Source organism: Hyla sarda, chromosome 7 (assembly GCF_029499605.1).
Source record: "Hyla sarda isolate aHylSar1 chromosome 7, aHylSar1.hap1, whole genome shotgun sequence".
NCBI lineage: Eukaryota > Metazoa > Chordata > Amphibia > Anura > Hylidae > Hyla > Hyla sarda.
The window spans coordinates 156796762-156822918 of NC_079195.1; the positions used below are offsets into that span (position 1 = coordinate 156796762).

General features: G+C 44.3%; 1 protein-coding gene across 6 annotated transcripts in view; it reads left to right on the forward strand.

The window, feature by feature from the left end:
- LOC130282599 (gastrula zinc finger protein XlCGF26.1-like) overlaps positions 1–26157 on the forward strand; it is a 211730-nt gene that overhangs the window by 119569 nt on the left and 66004 nt on the right. For all 6 annotated transcript variants that reach the window (XM_056530988.1, XM_056530991.1, XM_056530989.1 and 3 more), the window contains one exon: positions 19196–19732. In XM_056530988.1, the coding sequence (XP_056386963.1) occupies positions 19196–19732 (537 nt within the window). The remainder of the gene's footprint in view (positions 1–19195; positions 19733–26157) is intronic.

The window sequence follows — 26157 nt, forward strand, 5'->3', positions numbered from 1 at the left end:
CCCACACATCCCCCCTTCATCATCCCCTTATCATCCCACACATCCCCCCTTCATCATCCCCTTGTCATCATCCCACACATCCCCCCTTCATCATCCCCTTATCATCCCGCACATCCCCCCTTCATCATCCCCTTATCATCCCGCACATCCCCCCTTCATCATCCCCTTATCATCCCACACATCCCCCCTTCATCATCCCCTTGTAATCATCCCACACCCCCCTTCATCATCCCCACACCCCCCCTTCATCATCCTCTTCTCATCATTCGCCCTCAGTGGTCTTCAACCTGCGGACCTCCAGAGGTTTCAAAACTACAACTCCCAGCAAGCCCGGGCAGCCATAGTTTTGAAACCTCCGGAGGTCCGCAGGTTGAAGACCACTGCGGCCTTCAACATCATCCAGCCCCCCTCTCACCCCCTTTAGTTCTGAGTACTCACCTCCGCTCGGCGCTGGTCCGGTCCTGCAGGGCTGTCCGGTGAGGAGGTGGTCCGGGCTGCTATCTTCACCGGGGGCGCCTCTTCTCCGCGCTTCCGGCCCGGAATAGAGGCGTTGCCTTGACAATGACGCAGAAGTACGTTGGCAATGAACGCACCTCTGCGTCGTTGTCACGGCAACGTGACTATTCTGAGGCCGGGCCCGAAGCGCTTAGAAGAGGCCTCCATGCCTCCCCGGTGAAGATAGCAGCCCGGAACCACTATCCCACCGGACCACCTCCTCACCGGACAGTCCTGCAGGACCGGACCAGCGCCGAGCGGAGGTGAGTACTCAGAACTAAAGGGGGTGAGAGGGGGCTGGATGATGTTGAAGGCCGCAGTGGTCTTCAACCTGCGGACCTCCGGAGGTTTCAAAACTACAACTCCCAGCAAGCCCGGACAGCCGATGGCTGCCCGGGCTTGCTGGGAGTTGTAGTTTTGAAACCTCTGGAGGTCCGCAGGTTGAAGACCACTGCGGGTGGGGGAGTTCACTCGAGTATAAGCCGAGGGGGGTGTTTTCAGCACGAAAAATCGTGCTGAAAAACTCGGCTTATACTCGAGTATATACGGTAATAAAATCCTTGAATTCTTTCTTCCCAGAGAACTAGGACAATAGCCCTCTTCTAAATTAGAGACAAGACTTGCTCTTAAGTCGACAAAGCAAGTGGTATGAAGGCTGGAAAAAATTAGATGCAACCAGTCTTTTATGGTACTTAGAATCCAGCTGCAGTTTGAAAAAAAATTTCCTAAGCTGGAAAAAATTTCTTTAGCCTGCCTCCCATTCGCACCCCTCCTACTGCTGATTAGAGTTAAGCAAACTTTACCAAAATTGCTGGTTCGGTTCCATGCGAAATGGCAATTAAATAAGCCCCTAAACACAACACTAGGCTCAGAAGAAATTGCTCAGTTTTAGAATTTGCAGTGGTGTGACCTGCAGACAACCTTAAATACATTGTTACAGAGTTCATAAGGTTGAAAAAAGACCAGAGTCCGCCAAGTTCAACCTATAACCCTAATGAGTGACTACTGAGTTGATCCAGAGGAAGGCAAAAAACCCTCAGAGAGGTAAAAATTCCTTCCAGACTCCAAATATGGTAGTCAGAATAAAAAAATAATCCCTGGATCAAAGTTATGTCCATATAAATCTAGTACACAAATAATAGAATGCCAAGCAGGACAAAAAAAGGCATGCGGGTGGTGCTCACTTCACAACCCAAGTAATATCTGCAGCAGTAATGATACAATTAGAAAATAACACTAACTGATAAAACGTAACTTAATCTTCTGTTTTAAAAAGTGGTCATCAATAGGCAGGGAAACAACGATACCTCTGCAGCCACCAGGGGGGGACAGGCGGCAGACTTTCGCGGTCAAACCCTGTTTCCTCTAGCTTCGGCGACATGCGGCAACCCATGGTAACAGCTTTAATACCCTCACAGATTATTTTTTTGGGCTTATTCACAGTAAAATAAGGCAAACTGTCACCTGTTCATCCGCACTATAACCCGATACAGCGGGTTATAGAGAGGGTGAATAGGAGACCGATGCGGCGTCTCGGACTGATATACCTACCTGCAGTCCGGAAACCCCGATCCTCCAAAGGTCCCCCTTCTTCCAGTGCTCACTTGTGCACTGAGGCGGTCCCACCAGCTAGATGAGCGCTCACGTGATCGGTGATACGCTGGCAATCATGAATATTTAAATCTAGCCGGCGCAAGAGAGCACTGGAAGAAGGGGGACATTTGGAGGGTCTGGGTTCCGGACTGCAGGTAGGTATAGCAGTCGGAGACCCCGCATCTGTCTCCTGTTCACCAGCACTATAATCCTGTGTATCAGATTATAGTGCGGGTGCACAGGTGACAGTTTTCTTTTAAGTATCCCTGGTTTTTGCTAGATGCCTGCCAGCGATAAAATGCACACAGAGGTATCTGACGACGCGTTGGCTTATTCAAAGCATGCCAAAAATTATAAATTTTTGGGAGTATCAACAGGTTTTGCATCTGTTTCCAATGTTCCAAAAAAGTATCTGTTTTTGGGAATAGCAACAGAGTTGGTGTCCCAAAATGGTGAAGAAGAAATAGCTTTTGTATAAAAATAAGAAAAAAATTTATCGTTTTAAGGGGATGATGGGGTGTGTGTGTGTGTGTGTGTGTGTGTGTGTGTATATATATGTGTATATATACACATATATATACACACATATATGATCGGCTGGCAGTGCAGAACTCGTGGCGTCCGACGGACATCCCGAAAGCCCTTCCCGTAGGAGCAGGGGCGTTATATACCCCCGTCCCTACCTATCTCTACTAGACACCCCGCCTGGATGTGTGTGGGGGGGGGGGGGGGGGGGCGGAGATACTTATGCCCCTCACACAAATTAAGCCAATAGGCTTCCCACAAAATATATAATATATATATATATATATATATATATATATATATATATAATATAATATAATGTGGGAAGCCTATTGGCTTAATTTGTGTGAGGGGCATAAGTATCTCCGCCCCCCCCCCCCCCCCACACGTCCAGGCGGGTTGTCTAGTAGAGATAGGTAGGGACGGGGGTATATAACGCCCCTGCTCCTACGGGAAGGGCTTTCGGGATGTCCGTCGGACGCCACGAGTTCTGCACTGCCAGCCGATCAGCTGACTAGTCGAGTCAGCTGACCGAAACCAAGAGTGAGCGGCAGCGAGAGAGGGGTAAGTGGCCAGGACTGATCGGGGGTTGTGTAGCTTCGTTATCCTCGGCTCCGGAGGTAAGCTGGAGACCGAGGGGACCCCCGATCAGCCCGGTCCTGGTCAATCATGTGCCGCACTTCTGTAAATGGCCGGCTACTGTCACGCTGCACAAATGGAGCACGGGCCGTTGATTCACACGGGGATGCCAGCTCGAGCCACGCCACTAGTTGTCAGGAGGGAGGGGCCGGAGCAGTGCAGGGTTATCGGCCAGCATGCAATTCCACAGCTAACGTATACCTTGCTGGATTAAGCCTGCCTGCCCCCCCCCTGTCCATAGCTGATGGGGAGGGGGGGATCCTTGAGGTCACAGTGGATGTCTTTGGCGCCGATACTGTTTGTAGGGACACGCTACAAGTCACGGCACTCAGGGATTCCCCCTCCTCTCAAACATAGTTGGCTCCCTCCTACCCTGATATGTCGTTTTAATTTTGTATAAATACGCTCAGTACATTAGTTTAATTTCAAGGTAATTTCATACAGTCCGCCCGGTTCATTTTCAAGCTTCATCTGCTTAAGCTAATTTACATTATATCGCTTTCTGCGCAGGGGTGAATGCATTTATCATATCATCTGACATCATGTCATCATGAATTTTGTGTGTACATCTATACTATGTATTCTCCAAGCTTGGTGCGTGCATTTATGCTATGCATTCTCCAGCATTGTTGCATGCTCTGGGAAGTGCTGCCTTCATGCATAGCATTTTCTGTCAGTCCCTCCACAGCATTACACCATTTATTCACTGTTGGCATTTGCCGTGCATTCACTCATAGCATGTGTTGTTATTTCCATGATGAGCGTAGGGGGCAACTGACATACGTATCGCCATACTCCAGTACATAGTTGTTCCTTCATAAATCTTATGTAGCGGTGACAAACAGGACAAGATACGGATGTCCCACGCGGGTGCTTCAACATAATTGTTGTGCACACATTACACAAATCATCGCACGCATGCACTATGATATAGTTATACCACATACAGGCACCTTGATATAGTTAAACCACACTTAAAAAGAAAAATAAATCAATCCATTACGCTCAAGCCATCTAAGATAGCCACATCAGGGCACACACTTACGGACGCATGCCACAAACAGAGGATACAACTAATCAAATTCATTGAATTACCATTACAAGCATGTGGCATGGTGTTATATTGTTTAACACGCTCATGGCATTCATACTGTTCATACATTCATGGCATTCATACTGGTCACACGCTCAGGGCTTTCCATACTGTACAGGCATGAACGGCGTTTACACTGTCCATACGCTCACAGCAGTTATACTGTTCACACGCTCATGGCTTTCTTTTCACTCATGGCTTGTATAGTGTCCATACACTCATGGCGTTATACTGTTCATACGCTCACAGCATTTCACTCGATTCACACGCTCATTGCTTATACCGTCCTCACGTTTATGGCATTTATACTGTGTATACGCTCTTTGCTTACTGTACACACAATCATAACATTTCGTGCTCTTGACATTCAAACTATCAAGTCATTTATACCGCACGCATCCATACTGTTTTACCGGACATCGATACTGTTTTATGTTCAGGACATCTACACTGTTTCATACTGTTCATACATGGCATTCACACCGTTCTTACATTCATGACATTCCATGTATATGCTGTGGAACACCCACTGGGCGGGCGCACATAGTATTCATGCTGTTCTACGCTTATGCCACTGATATTGCTCGCTCCGTTTATGGCATTCATGCTGTGCGTATGCTCAAGGTTTTTACAGTCTGTATGTCATGGATATACGTTGTTAGGTGCTCATGGTATTCATTCACTCAAGGAACATACTGTCGATATGATGGTGGCATTCATACTGGTCGTGAGACATAGTAGTTATACTGTCGTTACGCTCGTGCCAGTCATACTCTGCATAGGCTCATGGCATTCATTCTGCTCATACGTTCCTGGCATTCATACTGATCACATGCTCATAGTGTTCATACTGTTCGGTTTTCACACACTCGGGGCTTTCAGACGGTTCACACACATAGTTTATACTGGTTCATACGTTGTGGCGTTACAGTCTTCACTCTCATGGCATTCATACTGTCCTTTATCCATGGTATTATACTGTGGTATGTTCATAGCTTTCACACTGCCATTCACTCGTGGCATTTATACTGGGCATTCGTTGACATTTTACCATTCCAGCGCTCATAGCATGTACACTGTTCACACGTTCTTGGCATCACACGGCTCATGCTCTCTTTTGTTCACACGTTCATAGTATTATAGGGCACATGCATCCTTGGCGGTTGGTGCTACGCATGCGCTCCTGGCTTTGTGTTTCATATCCATGGCAGCGGTGCTGCATGTGTGCTTGTGGCATCCTGTGTTTTTGTGCCTGTGGCGTCGGTGCTGTTTGGATGCTCATAGTAGTACTATGCACAGTGATCAGCATCTATGCTCTGTATACATTCACATAATTATTAGGTAAATGTGCTCGTTGAATACGGCTCATAGTCATACCATGCACACGCTACAGCACTTACACGGTACACACAGTCATAGCTTATACGGTACTTCACACATCTCGGTACACCTGTCCATAGCGTTACATTGTGCATACGCTCATAGCATGCTGTGTTTATAAATTTATAGTATTCATGTTATGTAACCACACAGCATTCTCTCTGGGCATACATACTTTAGATATAATACAATAATGTAAGTTCGATTGCAGCATGTTACAACGGTCATTAGCTTGCATCAGTCGCACGTTCACGACCACGCATGATGCTTAGTTCGGTTACACACAGATGTCGATGCTAGAATTTACAGGCATACTCCTGACGTTCCCGTCACATCGATACATTCAACAATACACTCACTACTATAGCCGTCACCCTGCGTGGGTGTTAGAAGTTGTAACCACGCACGTGTCTTCCACACGTCTGTTAGTTCACCGGAAGTTCCGAATACAACCACTTCCTAATGGTGTGATGTACGCCACCAAGTCAGTCTCACTCATTGCCACCACACAGTTAGTATCACGGGCATACGCCACCACGTGGTTATACTGGTTTCCCGCAGCTGATAGGTCATACAGGTTACTGGAGTAGTTGCACCCTGGTAGTCACCAAGTCAGTATCACGATCACCTGTTAGCACGATACGTTGACGTCTGATAGTCAGCCTCTTCAATACGTTGTCGCAGACACGTCTCAAGCAAATAACATCATGACATAAGCGGTTTCCCAACATACGATACACCTTCAGAGCAACATCATCTCGACAGACAGATGGTTGTTTACCCATTATGCCTGCCACGTCCGCAGGGGTCGGCATCACGTAGTTAGTTGCTACTGACTCGTCTTCAGAGCAAGAACTATACGACACAGGTGCAGGGTTTACCTGTTATGCCTGCCACGTCAGCAGGGGTCGTTATGATGTAAATAATTGCTACTGACACGTATTCAGAGCAATAACTATACGACACATAGGTGGTGGTTTACCCGCTATGCCTGCCACGTCTGCAGGGGGAGGCACTACACAAGTTAATGTTACTGACACCTCTTCAGAGCAATAATATTTCGACACATAAGTGGTTGTTTACCCTTTATGCCTGGCACGTCTGCAGGGGGAGGCACCACGCAGGTTGTTACTGACACATCTTCAGAGCAATAACATCTCGAGTCATAGGCTGTTGTATACCCCATATACCTGCCACGTCTGCAGAGGGATGCACCACGTAATTGTTGCTACTGACACGTCTTCAGAGCAACAACATCACGCTTCACAGGCTGTTTTATACCAGTTCTACCTGCCACGTCTGCGCAATTGTTATTACTGACACGTCTTCCGAGCAACTACATCGCGACACGTAGGTGCTTGTGTACGCTTCATACCTGCCACCAGTGCAGGAGCATACACTGCGAATGTATTGTCACGGACACGTTTGTTTTCACAGAAATAATTTCATGACACACAGGTTGCCAGTACTGCCATGTTTACCTGACGAAGGAGCTCCAAAGCTCTGAAACGCGTTGTTTCTTTGGCAAATAAAATTCCTTTGAAGAAACTCTGACCCATCCTTGGTGGATTGCGCCGAAAACCTGGAAAATTTTTACTCTCATATTTACCACTGTACCTACCGGCCAGAAGCACTCCTAGATCCGGGACCAGGAGGCTGCACCACCTGCATGATCACCCAAGCGCATTTGTAGTTGTGTCTTCATACACAACTAAGCAAGGTGAGTGGTTCACTAACACCCACTGCACACCACTTGCTTGATAACACACTTTGTATCAAACGATACTTGTCCCATGAGGAGCTCTGCCATTTTTTCCTCCCCAGACTTACGCCAGGTCTGTCAGGTAGCATGCTGTGTGTCACTTTCTAACAGTTTATTTTTGCCCCTTTTTTTTATTCCTTCCAGGTTCATTTTTGCCCACTAAAGGCGTGCCCTCCGTCGTGGTCATTGGGCACAAATCTGACCGTTAGGTTTAGTGTAATGTTTCCACACAGGTACCTATGTATTACTATAACCACGAGCACGAGTGTGAAGCCCTGAACACAAGTGGGAAGCCTATTGGCTGAATTTGTGTGAAGGGCGTGAGTATCTCCGCACCCCCCCCCCCCCCCACACACACGTCCAGACAGGGCGTCTAATAGAGATGGGTAGGGGCGGGGGTATATAACGCCCCTGCTCCTACGGGAGGGGCGTTCGGGATGTCCGTCTGACCCCTCCCAACCCTCCCTCTTTTTCAAATAATCACTACAGGGCATGCCCACTAAAGGCGTGCCCTCAGTCGTGGTCATTGGGCACAAATCTGACCATTAGGTTTAGTGTAATGTTTCCATACAGGTACGTATGTATTACTATAACCACGAGCACGAGTGTGAAGCCCCGAACACAAATATATATATATATATATATATATATATATATATATATATTATTATAGGCTTTGCTAGAAGTAGAGTGGTGATGGATTGGAGTTCCTTGTAGCAGCCAGCATAAAGCAGGAGTTGACCGACTTTTAGTCAGCATACAGCAGAAGGTGGAAGACTGGCATTAGCCAGCGTACAGCAGGAGGTGGTGGAATGGTTTTACTAGTAGTAACCAGTGAACAGTAGGATATGCCAGTGTACAGCTAGAAATGACTGACGATTATAGTAACCAGCATACAGCAGAAGGTGGCTGACTGATAGTAGCCAGCGTACAGCAGTAGGTGGCGGACTGGTGTTTTCCCAAGATGGAAAAAGTTCTTCAGCTTGCCTACCATTTGCTTCCTGTCATTGCAGATTATAGTCGAGCGAATTTTTGAAAAGTTCAATTTGCCAGACTCGCCAAATGTTGCTGGTTCAGCTCTGTTGGATGTGAATCTGCAATGAAATATGCTTAAGTCCTATAACACTTCTAGGAATAGTAACTAACAGCTTATTTATTGGGCTCCATGTTTTTTTTATTTATTTATTTATTTTTTTTTAGGCTTATTCATCCAAAAAGGTAAGTGGCATTGGTGGTTAGGTGCCTGCAAATATTAAAATGCACACTGAGGTATGGGAGTATCAACAGGTTTTGAGTCTGGCACGTAAAGAAGACTGTGTGGATTTTTGCAAGCATTTGGAAAGTTATCCATTTTTGGGAGCAGCAACAGAATTTGTGTCATAAAAAAAAGGGGAAATGCTGGAAAAAAAATTATCCCTTTTTCCGGGATGATGGATTGTGTAATTGTAGGCCTGGCTGGAGAGAGAGTGGTGGTGGATTGGTGTTACTACTAGTACAGGGATGTAGAAATCCTATCGCCCACGCCCGGGACAAGTAGTTTTGGGTGCCGGGCAGGTGAATTGTTTATAGATTTAGCCCTGTATCGGGCTAGCAGGGACAGACCGACTTCCCCCGTATTTTTCTTTAATGCCGGTGTGAGGCGCAGGAGGCGATGGAAGTCTACACCTCACACCGGCACTCAGAGTGTATGGAGGAGGCGGCGGCGGCCTCCAGCTGACTGCAGAGCCCCCTTATCTCCCCTCCCGGAGGATGGAGGACGCAGCTCAGAAGACACAGCAGGGTGAGAGAAAGGACGTAGACAGCTCTGTACACAGCTCCATCCCTCGCACACAGCTCTATTCCTCCCCCTCCCCCTGATCTGTCTCCACAGGACCTAATCCACCACAGGGAGGTTGCTAGTTTGCACGAGGAAAACACAGAGCAGGGGGGGTGAGGGAGAGGACAGAAATCTCACCTCACACCGGCGGTGACTACAGCTCTGATGTCCTCTCATGGCCGTCTCAGGTGAGGAGGCAGAGAATGCAGGCGGCGGCAGGAAGGGTGGTTGTATATGTATGGTGTGAGTGTATGTGTGTATGTGATGTATGATGGGGGGGCAGCGGCAGGTGTTTGTATGATGAGTGCATATGTAAGGTGTATATCAGTGTTTCCCAACAAGGGAGCCTCCAGCTGTTGCAAAACTACAACTCCAAGCATGCCCTGGGCATGCTGGGAGTTGTAGTTTTGCAACAGCTGGAGGCACCCTGGTTGGGAAACACTGGTGTATATGTATGGTGTGAGTGTATGTGTGATGTGTGTATGATGTCTGTCTGTGTGATGTGTATGTAATGTATGATGTGTGTATGATGTCTGTGTGTATGTGATGTGTATGTAATGTATGATGTGTGTATGATGTCTAAGTGTGATGTGTGTATGTATGTAATGTATGATGTGGGGTGGGCAGCGGCAGGTGTATGTATGATGTGTGCATATGTATGGTGTATATCAGTGTTTCCCAACCAGGGTGCCTCCAGCTGTTGCAAAACTACAACTCCCAGCATGCCCTGGGCATGCTGGGACTTGTAGTTTTGTAACAGCTGGAGGAACCCTGGTTGGGAAACACTGGTGTATATGTATGGTGTGAGTGTATGTGTGATGTGTGTATGTTGTCTGTCTGTGTGTGATGTGTATGTAATGTATGATGTGTGTATGATGTCTGTCTGTGTGTGATGTGTATGTAATGTATGATGTGTGCATATGTATGGTGTAAGTGTATGTGTGATGAGTGTATGGTGTGAGTGTGTGTGATGTGTGTATGTGTGATGTGTGTATGATGTCTGTCTATGTGTGATGTGTGTATGATGTCTGTCTATGTGTGATGTGTGTATGATGTCTGTCTATGTGTGATGTGTGTATGATGTCTGTCTATGTGTGATGTGTGTATGATGTCTGTCTATGTGTGTATGTATGTAATGTATGATGTGGGGTGGGCAGCGGCGGGTGTATGTATGATGTGTGCATATGTATGGTGTGAGTGTATGTGTGTATATGATGTGGGGGGGGCAGTGGCGGGGGTGTGTGTGTGTATGTATGATATGTGGGCAGTGGCTGGTGCATGTATGATATGTGTATGCATGAATGTTTTGTGTAGGAGCGGACTGTCACGTTGGGCATTAGGGCAGTTGTGCCGTCTAATTTTATTTTTAATGGCACCCGCACTAAATTGCACCCCCAGAATATCGCCCCCTTCATACTCACCCGCCAACCAAGAGCCCCACGGATGCACACAAACACACCCGAACCAAAACTACAACTCCCAGCATGTTACACCATAACCTAAAATGTAGAACTATAAAGTGCAACATGCTGGGAGTTGTAGTTTTGGTTCGGGTCAGCTGCAGAGCTATAGGCTGCATCAGGGCATGCTGGGTGTTGTAGTTACTAACTGCAATTCCCAGTATTCCTTGACACATCCTATGGCTCTGCAGCTGACACGAACCAAAACTACAACTCCCAGCATGTTACACAATAACCTTAACTGTATTACTATACAGTGCAACATGCTGCAACACCCACACAACCATAGGCTGTATCAGGGCATGCTGGGAGTTGTAGTTATCTAGTAACTAAATGCAACTTCCAGCATTTTCTGACACAAAATGCAGCACATAAACTGGAGAAGCAGAACCCCCCCCCCCCCCCCCAGTAACATAAGTCCCTATTGAGACTGAAAATTAGTGATTGAAATATTTTAAAAAGTGCGTATGTATGTGAATAAGCCCCTTTACTAATAAAAGTTTCCAATTTTCTTTAAATAAAAATAATGTACAAAAATAAACATAAGTGGTATCGCTGCATGTGGAAATGTCCAGACTATTAAAATATAATGTTAATTAAGCCATACGGTGAACAGTGTAAATGTAAAAAATATTCCAGAATTGCTAATTTTTGGTCACTTCATATGAGAAATTTTTTATAAGGTGATCAAAAAGTTACATCTAGACTTTTCTGGGCTTGGCACGGGTGTAAGAGGAGCTAGAGCTCTCCGGCCGCTAATAGCCTGACATGCTGCGATCGCCTATTAAACCATTAGATCACCGCTGTCAGCAGTGTCTAAAGGGATCTTATATCCATCCCTGGTTGTCTAGTTGGGGGGGGGGGGGGGGGTTGTACTATTTTGGTTGAAATTATTTCATCTACCAGGACAAGTGGATTTTCTTGAGGGACAAGTAGATTGTGTTCCGCTTTAGTCCCTTGGACAAGTAGTTTTTTTTTTTAATTTCCACACCCCTGTACAGTGGTCCCTCAACATATGATATTAATTGGTTCCAGGAGAACCATCATATGTTGAAACCATCATATGTCAAGTACATATGTCTATGTAAAAATGGTAATTGGTTCTGGGGCCTTGGAACCATTGTATGTTGAATACATATCTCCATGGGAAACTGCTAATTGGTTCTGGGATGACCATTGTATGTGGAGTGTATGGGGAGTGTTTAACAAACCAGGGTGCCTCCAGCTGTTGCACAACTACAACTCCCAGCATGCATGACTGTCTGGGCATGCTGGGAGTTATAGTTTTGCAACAGCTGGAGGCACACTGATAGGGAAACATTGATGTATGGGGTGTATAGTGAGTATATGTATTGTATGTGATGTGTGACATCACATACAGTATTGTACAGTTCTCTAAATACCTTCAGGGGGGACAGAATGTCCTCCATTACGATCCTGATGACTACAGCTCTATAGGAAAGGAAGGGGAGGGCAGCCAGCAGCTCATTGGATGCCTGCAGCAAGATGCACAAGGCTATTGGCTATGGCTGCACTGGGGGGGGGGGCTTACGCGGAGCTCACAGTGAGTTAGCAGGACAGCATGTGAGTAACAGGAGGCAGAACAGAGCACACGGGGCACATTAAACAACTATCTGTCAGTTGCTGAAGTTGTCAGCGCTGTCAGATAGCTGTTTGTACGATGGGCCCCGACACACAGCAGCATCATATGTCGAGGCTGCCTTCAACATACGATGGGCTCTGAGAGGCCATCATATGTTGAAATTATCATATGTCGGGGCCATCATAAGTCGGGGGGTCACTGTAGTAGGAGATGGCTGACTGGTGGTTCTAGTAGTAGCCAGTGTATAGCAGGGGTGGTGGTAGCACTGTCTAATCAATGGCATCTGGCACAGGAGGTTTTATATTCCTCACTAATCCTTGCCTGATTCATTTGAGTAAACATTAGTTTTTCTACGTTGCTGGCTAAAATCTTCGCTTCTGGGTGACTACACCTGCTGCGCTGAACACTCTCTCTCCAAAGCTACACTAGAGGGTTGACAAGACAGAACACCCATGACAAACTTGTCAAGTTCCAGCCAATGGTCTAATCTGGTGACCCAGAAGTCCATGGGGTCTGGGCTCATGGACTTGCAGAGGTAATGCTGGCAGAGGGAGTGGATCATTGACTCAGCGCAGAGCGGAAACTGGTGCTGGAAAGCCAAGGCAAGCTGGCTGCGTAGATTCTCCTTATACAAATCAAATCCAATTTAGCCTCCTTCTCAAAAGGTCACTGCGCAGGCAAGATAGCAACCAGTATGCAGAAAAAGCTGGAGTCATTTTATGAAAATCAATACATAAATTTTATTCACATGAAATTTACATTAAAATAGGAGGTGGTGCCCCTCCGGTATCCTGTGCCTATTTACTTTCATGTATGGCTAAGTATATGAACTTTATTGTGATTCCTTTTGCATTATTTGCACTATAACCCCTTCACGACGAGCGACGTACATGTATGGCGCCGCGAAGTGTCACTTGGCGCGCGGCGACGTACATTTACGTCGCGGGGTTCCGGGAGCGCCGCGTCACCGGTAGCGGTGATCGGGCCGGGATGACTGCTGTTATCTAACAGCAGGCATCCCGGCACATCGCCGAGGGGGGTCCTGAGACCCCCCCATGACCACGATGGGCGCAAATCGCAGGTCAATTCAGACCTGAGATCTGCGCGATTCCGGGTCATACGGGTCCGAGACACCCTCGATCCCCCTGAAGGGATAGGAGTTTGGTGGCAGGGGTGCCACCCCTCCTATCCCTGCTATTGGTCGGCCGAGCGACCGACCGATAGCAGACCAGGGGGGGGGGGTTAAAGTTCGGTTCCCCCGCTTTGCCCACCTATTGGTGTCCGGGCAAAACGGGGGAACTGTCCAGGGAAGGTCGGCGCCGAAGGTCCCTTACCTGGATCTCGGATCCCCGAGCGCGATCCTCCCCCACGTGCGGCGGCGGGTCCTGCTAGGTGAGTTGTTGCCTAGCAACATCCGGAGGGCCACAGTTTACATAGGTCTCTAAACCGTGGCCCTCCAGATGTTGCAAAACTACAACTCCCAGCATGCCCAGACAGCTGTTTGCTGTGTGGGCATGCTGGGACTTGTAGTTTTGCAATATTTAGAGGGGTTCAGGTTACATAGTTAGTACGGTCGAAAAAAGACATATGTCCATCAAGTTCAACCAGGGAATTAAGGGGTAGGGGTGTGGCGCGATATTGAGGAAGGGATGAGATTTTATATTTCTTCATAAGCATTAATCTTATTTTGTTCCAGGAATGTATCTAATCCTGTTTTAAAGCTGTTAATTGTTCCTGCTGTGACCAGTTCCTGAGGTAGACCGTTCCATAAATTCACAGTCCTCACGGTAAAGAAGGCGTGTCGCCCCTTGAGACTAAACTTTTTCTTCTCCAGACGGAGGGAGTGCCCCCTCGTCCTTTGGGGGGGTTTAACCTGGTACAGTTTTTCTCCATATTTTTTGTATGGGCCATTAATATACTTATATACGTTTATCATATCCCCCCTTAAACGTCTCTTCTCAAGACTAAACAATTGTAACTCCTTTAATCGCTCCTCATAGCTAAGATGTTTCATGCCCCATATTAGTTTAGTCGCGCGTCTCTGCACCCTTTCCAACTCCGCAGTGTCCCTTTTATGGACAGGTGCCCAAAACTGAACAGCATATTCCAGGTAAGGCCGTACCAATGATTTATAAAGGGGGAGTATTATGTCCCTGTCCCTTGAGTCCATGCCTCTTTTGATACATGACAATATCCTGCCGGCTTTGGAAGCAGCAGCCTGACATTGCATGCTATTCTGTAGTCTGTGATCTACAAGTACACCCTGATCCTTCTCTACCAGTGACTCTGCCAGTTAAATCCCCCCTAAGACATACGATGCATGCAGGTTATTAGTACCCAGATGCATAACTTTACATTTATCCACATTGAACCTCATTTGCCAAGTGGATGCCCAGACACTTAGTCTATCCAAGTCATCTTGTAACTTATGCACATCCTCTATAGACTGTACTGTGCTACAAAGCTTGGTGTCATCTGCAAAGATAGAAACAGAGCTGTTAATACCATCCTCTATATCATTGATAAATAAATTAAACAACAGCGGCCCCAGTACTGAACCTTGGGGTACACCACTAATAACCGGGGACCAATCAGAGTACGAATCATTGACCACCACTCTCTGGGTACGATCCATGAGCCAGTGTTCAATCCAGTTACAAACTAAAATTTCCAAACCCAAAGACCTTAACTTACCTGTCAGACATCTATGAGGGACAGTATCAAATGCTTTAGCAAAATCCAGAAACACTATATCCACAGCCATTCCTCTGTCAAGGCTTCTACTCACCTCTTCATAAAAGCAAATTAGATTGGTTTGACAACTTCTATCCTTAGTAAACCCATGCTGGCTATCACTTATAATACAATTATCCCCTATGTATTCCTGTATGTAATCCCTTATAAGTCCTTCAAACAATTTACCCACAATGCACGTTAAACTTACCGGTCTATAGTTTCCTGGGGAAGACCTAGAGCCCTTTTTGAAGATTGGCACCACATTCGCCTTGCGCCAGTCCCTTGGCACAATACCAGACACCAGAGAATCTCTAAATATCATGAACAGGGGTACAGATATTACTGAACTTACCTCTCTAAGAACTCTTGGGTGTAGTCCATCTGGTCCTGGGGATTTGCTTACATTTATATCACTTAACTTACCTTGTACCATCTCTACATTAAGCCAGTTCAGTACATTACATGATGTGTTACCAGCACTGACCTGGCCAATGTCAGCTCCTTCTTCCATAGTGTATACAGAACTAAAGAACCCATTCAGTAGCTCCGCCTTCTCTTGATCGCCTGTGACAACCTCCCCATTATCCTTATTAAGGGGTCCTACATGCTCTGTCCTTGGTTTTTTTGCATTTATATATCTAAAAAAATATTTAGGATTAGTTTTGCTTTCTTTGGCCACCTGTCTCTCATTTTGAATTTTTGCTGTTTTTATTACATTTTTACAGATTTTATTAAGCTCCTTGTACTGTTTAAATGTTATAGCTGACCCATCAGATTTGTATTTTTTGAAGGCAATTTTTTTGTTGTTTATTGCTCTTTTAACATCATGTGTCAGCCATGTAGGATTTAGTTTTAATTGTTTATATTTGTTCCCCTTTGGTATATATTTAGCTGTATAGTTATTTAGAGTTGATTTAAAGATGTCCCATTTACCTTCTGTATCAGTATTTGACAACACCTCCCCCCAGTCTATGTCCTGTAGTGCAGCCCAGGGAAATTTGCCTTTTTAAAGTTATATGTTTTTGCCTTCCCCGCCTGTCTTTGTTTTCTACATTTTAAGTCAAAAGTAACTATATTGTGGTCGCTATTACCAAGGTTTTCCCGCACAGTTACATTACCAACCAGCTCTGCGTTGTTGGAAATGATCAGATCCAACAAGGCATCACTTCTTGTTGGGTCCTCCACAAACTGGCCCATAAAATTATCCTGCAATAAATTTAGGAATCGTCGCCCCTTTGTAGTTTTAGCCAACCCCGGACCCCAATCTATATCTGGATAGTTAAAATCTCCCATTATTACCACTGTACCTGCCCGGGCGGCCCTCTCTATTTGTTTATGAAGCCGAACTTCTATCTCTTCAGTGATATTAGGGGGTTTGTAGATTACACCAAATACTATTTTTTCAGTATTTCCCTCCTTTTGTAATTCTACCCACAATGATTCCACATCCTCAGAATCATCACACACTATGGCATCGTTCACACTGACTTTCATACCACTTCTTACATACAGACAGACTCCACCACCTTTTCTGTTCATTCTATCCTTGTGAAACAATGTAAACCCCTGCAGATTGACAGCCCAGTCATGCGAGGAGTCCAGCCATGTCTCAGTGACCCCAACTATATCAATATGTTCCTCCAGTATCAAGGCCTCAAGCTCCCCCATTTTATTTGCTAGGCTTCTGGCATTTGTGAACATACACTTAACATTTCCATCCTTTATGTTATTGGGGTTAATGGGATTCAAGGGTGTAAGTTTTATTTTCCTATGAAGCCTATTCCTATTAACTATTCTAACCCCTCCCTCCGCTCCACCCCCAGGTACATTTATAATTCCCACCTCTATCTACACTATCTTCCCCCTCTTTGCTGTAGGTTCCCTCCCCCCAAGTCCCTAGTTTAAACACTCCTCCACCCTTCTAGCCATCTTCTCCCCAAGCAAAGCTGCACCCTCCCCATTGAGGTGCAGCCCGTCCCTACGGTAGAGCCGGTAACCGACAGCGAAGTCAGCCCAGTTCTCCATGAACCCAAACCCTTCCTTCCTACACCAGCTTCTGAGCCACTTGTTTACCTCCCTGATCTCCCGCTGCCTCTCTGGTGCGGCTCGTGGTACTGGTAGTATTTCAGAAAAGACTACCTTGGAGGTCCTTGCCTTAAGCTTGCGGCCTAAGTCCCTGAAATCATTTTTAAGGACACTCCACCTACCTCTTACTTTGTCATTGGTGCCAATATGTACCATGACTGCTGGGTCCTCTCCAGCCCCGCCCAACAACCTGTCAACCCGATCCGCGATGTGCCGAACTCGTGCGCCAGGCAGACAACACACTGTTCGGCGATCCCGGTCTTTGTGACAGATTGCCCTGTCTGTCCCCCTAATAATTGAGTCCCCCACCACTAGTACCTGTCTGGCCTGCCCTGTACTCCTCCCTCCCTCCTTACTGGAGCAGACACCACCCTGGCGGTCAGAGGCGGTATCCTGCTGCAGTTCTGCTAGCTCTGTAATGGCATCCCCCTCATCTGCCAAGCGGGCAAACTTGTTGGGGTGTGCCAGTTCAGGACTAGCCTCCCTGACACTTTTTCCCCTACCCCTCTTTCTAACTGTAACCCAGCTAACTGCCTGACTGTCCTGTAACTCCGTCCCACTGTCCTCCCCCACCTCTATTCCCGAGAGTGCCTGCTCAGTGAGCAGGAGACTCCTCTCCATGTTGTTAATGCTTCTCATTGTTGCCAGTCGCCCCTCTAGATGCAGGATCTGGGCTTCCAAACGGACAACTAGCACACATCTCGCACAACAATATGCACCCTCAAACTGTTGTTCAAGGATTGCATACATTGAACAGGATGTACATTGGACTGCATTTTCCAACATGGAGGCCATCTAATTATGGGGATTTCACAAATGTATAGGAATAAACAGACAGTCAAAATTACACTTAAAATTTTTTGTAGACCTTGTGGGTTCAAAAATTAAAACTCACAGCGATCTCCACCTCCTGCTTTCAAACTCCAGTTTTTGAAACTCCTCTTTCACGCCCCCTCTTATACAGCAACACTCAGAAAGAGCAAGCTCTCAATAAGAGTCCCAAGCTAAGATTTATACACCTGTGCCCAATCTACTCCTCCTCCCCCTAGAGGTGGAACAGAGGAAAAAAAAAATGAAAAAGGGTGTTTAAACTCTAACAGTTATCCCACTATGTGCAAAAGAGAAAAACTTACCCAAAATATGAATGTGGGCTATAGGCAGTCGCACCCACTCCACAGATTCACTCCGCACAACAGATAATCACAGTTTTTGAAATTCCTCTTTCACGCCCCCTCTTACACAGCAACACTCAGAAAGAGCAAGCCGGCAGCGACGGCTGGTCTCTGCACCTGCAAAAGTCGCTGCAGTTCATTGATTTAAAGCACCCGCTTTAAATCATTGAACTGCAGCAGCTTATCGGCATTTTAGCCTAAAAAATTTGTGTTATATGCCGATAAATATGGTATACAGGTCTACATTCCTAGCAGGGATATTAGAGTCCCATTGTGTTTCTCTTTGATAATCTTTTTCCATAGTTCATCAAGTCAATAGAAGCTGCCTGTTTCAGGAATAAATAAAAAAAATTGCATTAAAAGAATTATTAGCATTTATTAGAGTTTGGTTAGTGTTGGTTAGATGTACATAGAACTGATGTTATAAAGGTCTCCTTAAAAATGAGTGAAGTTATCTGATTGGTTCCCATGGGCAACTGCACCACTCTTCCTCTGCACAGGTTTTGATAAATCTCTCTCATAGTTCTTAACATTGATGTAAATGTCTATGGAACAGATGATGGCTGTAACTGTATGATAAATACCACACTGATTAAAGTGATAGTGTATGGTAAGAAAGGGGCTGCTGTGGTATGCAGTAAAATATTTTTGGCCTGTAGCCTAAGGGTAGGCCATCAAAATTTGACCAGTGTAAATCTGACTTCCAGGACCCTGCTGCAGTCCTATTTACTTAAAAAATCAATATGTAAAAAAAATGTTTCGTTGGTACTATAACTTAGCCCTTTTAATCAGTTTTTCATAAATTTTTTTAACAGCTGTTATATTTTTATCCTCAGACAATGCTCACACCATCAGGAATCCCACCCCAGATTGGGAATTAGAAAATAACAAGGACTTAGATAATTCCCCGGAAGAAAACACAAATTTCCAAAACAGAACCTCAGAACTTCAGGATGTCAGTATAAATAATAATATTTCCTATGATGACGAAATCACTTCTCCTGATTGCCATTTTCCTCCATATGGTACAGCTCACAGTGACAACATTTTCACCTGTGTGGACTGTGGTAAATGCTTCACCCAGCACGATGCTCTATTGATACACCAGAGGGCTCACGTGGAGGAGAAGTCCTATCCTTGCTCCTACTGTGGAAAGGGCTTCAAAAAGAAATCGAATCTTATTCAACACTTAAAAATCCACACTGGTGAGAAACCGTTCCTCTGCTCAGACTGTGGTAAAAGTTTTACTCGGAAAGCTGATCTCATAAAACATCAGAGAATTCACACAGGAGAAAAGCCATTTCCTTGTCTTGAGTGCGGCAAATGTTTTACTCAGATATCTGCTCTGATAAGACACCGGCGATTTCACCCAGGTGAGAAACCCTTACCATATCCTGACTGTGGAATATTCTTTTCATATCGACCACTTATTATTAAACACAAGAAAACACAAATGCTTTTAACAATTTGGACTTTCCTGATTTGAGATTTTACATGCAAAAAAGAAAGTCCAAAAGCCCAAATAATTAGACTTAAATGAAAATGCAAAAAAATAAAATAAAATAGAGCAGCGCTTGAAAAGCACTAAGACTTACATAAATATGAACAAACTGAGGTATTAATAATTGCATTACTTTAAGAGCTTTTCAGTGCAGATTTTGTTTGTAAATCCATCTTCATTGTCAAGGCAACCTCCTCAGATTTTCTACACTAAACACACTTTTCTCAAATGCTATTCAATATATTCCATATGTTCAGTTTTTACGCATGTCTGTATGTCTGTTATGTTGTTTTCTTGCATTTTAGCCACTGCATGCACATGTAGTGCCTTTTGCATTTGACAATTATCAGCCGAACAGGCAAATTATTGCCTACTGTAAAAGACTCTGTGATCAACAAAAGCAATGATGTAAGGGACTTCCGGTTCTGGCGCCATGCTGTAGAGATGCACGGTGCGAGAGCTCCCATTCCGTTCGCCCCCTACCCGGCTCCTTTCGTTCACATGTGGATCCCCTAACTATTCCACCCCTGCCTGTGGGGATTGCATGAAGTGCACCTGGGATCTGGGACCTGACAACTTGACAGACTCAAGATAGGGGAAATCGCCCCTAGGCCTGGCGCAGAGAAACAGACTGAGGCAAGTCATTGTTAAATATCTTGACTTTACTGACAAGGTGGCAGTCTTGAGGGCCTGCAGGCAGCGACGAGATGACCTAATGTTCGAAGTATCTCCATTACTACTGTTGGGGGACTTCTCTGCAGAGGTGACATGGAAGCGCAAGATCTTTGCCCCGACATGCATAGCACTCCACAAACTGGGCCTGCGATTCGCTCTCTTATATCCGGCTGTCTTTAGGGTCTTCTTCCCACATGGGCCTATAGTGCTCATCCCCTTGAGATGATCCGCAGTACAGATCCTTGCAGCGTTCTCTTCTGCGCCTATTTGGAACCTTAGACAGGGCACAGACCTCACAGCGATCCAAGAGCTGGCATTCGCCTCCTAAGGCTCAGCGCCCTTGCAAATCCTCGTTGCCAGACCCTAAACGGATCTCAGCGATTCAGGTTTCCTCACACTTGATCTTCGGTGGCCATTGACCTGGGTTCTGTCCAGGGTCATCTTCCCATGTTTTTGCCTCTACCTCTGTTATGTTGATGCTGGTAAAATGGAAAGTGTGGGGCTCAAAGGGGAATTATTATAGTACTTACTGTGTGTTTCTCACCTTGCCTAACATGCATTCCTTTATGTCTGATTCTCCTTTCTAGAGAGCGAGTCTCTTTATGTGGATTATTTCATGGAATGTTCAGTGGAGGCTGATTTTTTTAAACAAATGGTGGGTGGGGCAGGTACAGTGGTAACCAGCGGTTGACCATAAGGCGGTATTCCTTGTATTCTTTCATAAGTAATTTCAGTGCTAGATCTTGTCTGTACAACATGATGGGACAGTAGACTTTGCACTGTTAATCTCAAGACAACCTTTGACAACCTGACTTTATTGTCGATTTACCTTACAGATCTCCTTCTGAAGTGAATAGATTATATTTGGTGTTTCTGTATGGGGCTGGCTATGGATGAACAATTCCAAGCTCTCCTTAAAGGGGTACTCCGGTGGAAAACAATTTATTTTTAATTATTTTTTTTTTTAAATCAACTGGCTCCAGAAAGTTAACGCTACAGGGGCTGTAAGTTAATGTTGTTCATAATATAGTGTCTGTACCTGTGTGTGACAGTGGCCACAATAAATTTTTGACAGCATCCAAAATTACTCATGTCTCGGGATTTCCCAGGTTGCAGTGTGTCGAGACCTGACATTACTAGTCAGGTGATCAGAGGGAGCCTGTCATGCTTCATTTTTGCAACAGCTGTAGGCCCCCTGATTAGAAAACACTGTGTTTCATTGGTTGGGGTGGCTGATGTGTGGGAGGAAGGAAAGTCATCTCAAACTTTCAAACATGGAACTGTGGGATGTGTAGTTTAGAAAACAAAATTAAACAGGAAATACCCAGTTCTGGCAGGTAAGTACTAAAATCACTTTATGGTGGATAACCCCTTAACCCTTCCAGTATTTATAAGCTACTGTATGCTTCAGAGGAAGTTGAGTCATTATTTTCTGTCTGACTACACCTCTGCCCATGTCAGGAGCAAATAAAGGGATTTTACTAATAATCTGTTATTTATCTTTATTCATAGTGGCACTAAATGCGTGTTGAATTTGATAAAATTGAAAATGACAACTTTCCTTTTAACTCATACATTCTCTTTAGTGTGGCAAATTCAATAAGCTGTCCATTTTGAAAAAAAATTGTGTAACATGCGTCAAACCCCATTTTATCAAAGTTTAATATTCACCATTTGGAAAAATTCTATAAAATAATTATTAATCAGAATTTTAACCTTACCCCAAGACTTATAAATACTAATTAGTGTAGGATACTTACTACCCACCTTTGTTGTAGCCAAATTAGTTTCCAACAGTTCCATAAAATTTTCACTCTCTAAATTGTGTCTATCCCTTAAATATTTGAACCAATCCAACCAACCTCAATAACTGTAAACCCTAAATGTAATGCTAAAGAATATAGCCTGAAATTTGGGATTGAGAGCCCTCCTAACCTCCCTGCAATCATCAAATATTTAAGTTTAATACGGACTCTCTTTCTTCACCATATCAGAGAATTCAGAAGCATGTCAGTTATTTATTTATTTATTTTTTTAAACCAAATTTCCTTGATAGGAATTGGAGATGCATTTATAGAGTATAAAATAGTATGAAGAACAATCTTAAAATACTAGGAAGAACGACAACAAGATGCATTTAAAAAGTAGGAAGTTCTTTTTCTTTTTGAACAAAAAATAATAATTTTGGGTGTACTCAATTTGAGGTTCGTCCAAGAATTCCAGTACAGTGTAGACCCCTAATGGCTACATTAAATGTGCAAATGAATGCTTGATTGCAAAAGAAAGAAAATGTGCTGGTTTCTCAAGGACAATGAAGATGCAATAAATTGATAGTGGTGTAAATGTGGTTAAGGTGTAATAGTTTGTATAATGTATATAATGGGGCAGGGGGAAGAAATATTACCTAAAAACACCCAAAAATGTACAAATGCAGAGTTCTAAAGTACATTTATTAGCAGAATTTTTAAATTAAAATAGCCAAAGTGGATGCCGGCTATCCACTCTGGTAAAGGTAATATTAGTGATAAATAGATCAATTAGTCAAATGTGTGCATGATCTTTAAAGGAAAACTGTCAGCTTCATGCTGATCAGTTTCATGCTTACCGTGCTCGGATCCGCCGCGCTGTTCTGCCGTAATCTTCTATTTTTGGTATATGCTAATGAGTTGCTAGCTGGCACCGGTCGGGCTAACTGGCACTCTGGTATATGCTCTTGCCGCTATGAGGCGCTGACACTAGGCAAACAAAAAATGGTCGGCTCCTCCCGGCAGGCTATACCCCGCCTACTGGTCTTGAGCTTATCAGTTTTAGCTTAGTGTCCTAGGAGGCAAGACACAGGTCTGGAGTTCTCCAGACCTGGTCTTCTCTTTTTCTTGTTTTATAGTTTAGTTTCTTTCATTCATTTTATTTTTCACTGTTTTTAGGTGGGGGTTCAGGAGCATGGCGCTACCTGTTCCCCCATATGCGGCTAAGGGGCACGGGACATAAGTTACAAATGCACCGTTAACCCCTTCCTGCCAATGGCCAGCACCTGGGGTAGTACCATTGGGTCCAGGTCCCCATACATACAAACTGCAGAGTCCAGCAGCATCATCGGCGTGGTGCGGGAGGAGTGGCCGGCGTCTGAGGCCAGGGAGCGCAGGCTGAATGAATTCGGACCGATTGCCCGGCTGGCATCTGTCCGTATTCAGGCGTGACGTCACGCCAGCCTGCAGCCGGCCACTAGGAGGGAGACCCCTAGTGGCTGGTTTTCGAACGTTAATTAAAACATTTTAATAAAAAAAAAATAATGAAAATATTTTAGAGATATGTTGTAGTACATATGTACTACAACATATAAAAAAAAATTGATGACAGTGCCCATTTAATCAAGTAGAAATAAAATAAACAGTATAGTAAAGATACTACAATATATAAGAAAAAAAAATAAAGTAAAAAATGACCGGTGACCCTAACTGTCAATAAGCTAAAACAAATGGTAAAACAAAGTTTGGTGCAAAACACGAACTCAACAATACTGTGAGGATATATTGGTGCCTTTCCTATCAGTAATGATCGCAAATGTTGGTCTTCACTTGCCCTAATCAGCTCTCCGTATGCTAAAGAGAACGCTGTGGGGGAGACACGGCAATCTTCCCATATTGGGTACAGCGTATATCAGTGGATATCGATTTTTTTTTTTTTTTTTTTTATGTATATTGTAGTATCTTTTATTATAATGTTGATTTTATTATTAATTGATTAAATACTATATACATATTTCCAATTATCTGTGACTTTGAGCTCCAAAACTTTTTTTTCCATTGTTCCAATTTTTAGTCACCTCTAGGTGACCGTTTTCTGCAGCGAAGCTGTGTGCGGCGAGTGGTGATATCCGGAGTAGCGTCCTTGTGTCAGTAGCATGCCCGTATTTGGTGAGTGGTGCTCTGCACCCAACTTTGACAATTACTGACTAACTGGCATATGGAACTTACAATGGAGACTTTGAGGAGGTAATTTAGTGGCTAAAGTCTACTTGGAACAATTACATTTATTTGTTGCGATCCGTTGCAACTCTGTTGCTTGTGAGAATAAATATGCTGCCACTTTCTTTGCAGGGATGTGGAATTCCTATCGCCCGACGCCCGGGACTAGCAGTTTTGGGGCGCCGGGCAGGTGAATTTGTCCGGCCCTTAGCCCGGCTTCGGGCAAGCAGGGCCAGACGTGACAAGTGCGGCGGCGATCTGTCTGTATGGAGCGGGCTGCCGACTCCTGCCCGCTCCATACTCTGCAGCCTGTGTCCTCGGAAACAGAGCAGGGGAGATGAGAAGCTGTGTATGTCTTCTCTCCCCTGCTTCCTCCTGTCCCGGCTCTGTCATTGATAGATCCTGGCTGGACCAGGCTCTAGCAATGGATCACAGAGCACACAGATTAATAGAGTTCAATAGAATCTATTCATCTGTCTGAGGAATCTAATGATTCCTCATAAGTCTAAGTGTAAAAAAAAATAAAAATAATAAAATAAAAGTTTTAATAAAAGTTTGAAAGACACACATTAACCCAGTGGTCTTCAAACTGTGCCCCTCCAGATGTTACAAAACTACAATTCGCATTCCAGGACAGCCATTGGCTGTCCGGGCATGCTGGGAGTTGTAGTTTTGCAACATCTGGAGGGTCACAGTTTGAAGACCGCTGCATGAACCCCTTCCATGTTAAAAGTTCAAATCACCCCCTTTTCCTATATAAAAACATGTAAACATAATAAAAATAAACATATTTGGTATCGCTTCGTGCGTAATTGTACAACCTATTAAAATATAACATTATGTATCCCGTACGGTAAATGTAAAAAAAAAAAAAAAAAATACCAAACCACAGATTTGCAATTTTTATAATAAGCGATTAAAAAGTCAGATCAATACCAAAATGGTACCAATACAAAAAACAGATTATGGCGCAAAAAATGAGCCCTCATACAGCCTGGTATGTGGAAAAAAAATAAAGCTACAGGGGTTAAAAAATAGCAATTAAAAAAATTAGAAAAAGTTCAGAATTAGTAAAACATGACGTAAATTATACAAATCTGGTATCGCTGTAATCAGGCGCCTAAAGTATAAAACTAACATGTTACCTCAACCACAAGGTAAGTGGCGCAGAAAAGAAAACCACCAAATCTGCAAAATTATTTTACTATTTCAATTTCACTTCCCTTGATATATATATTTTTTGGTTCAGAGAATATGTTATTGAAAAATTAAAAGATATCATTATAGTAGGTAGTTATGGCTATTATAGGGCGAGGAGGAAATAATGAGAGCGTAAAAGTGAAAATTGGCCCGGACAAGTGGATCGTCATGAGGGACAAGTAGATTTTGCTCCATTTTAGTCCCGTGGACAAGTAGTTTTTTATAAAATTTCCACACCCCTGATTTGTGTTAGCTAATGGTTTTAAAAAAATCCTTTTTTTTATTTTATGTATATTGTAGTATCTTTTATTATGATGTTGATTTTATTATTAATTGATTAAATACTATATACATATTTCCAATTATCTGTGACTTTGAGCTCCAAAACTTTTTTTTCCATTGTTCCTCTAGGTGACAGTTTTGCTGGCTTGGTCTTTATTGGTGATTAGCTGGGCAA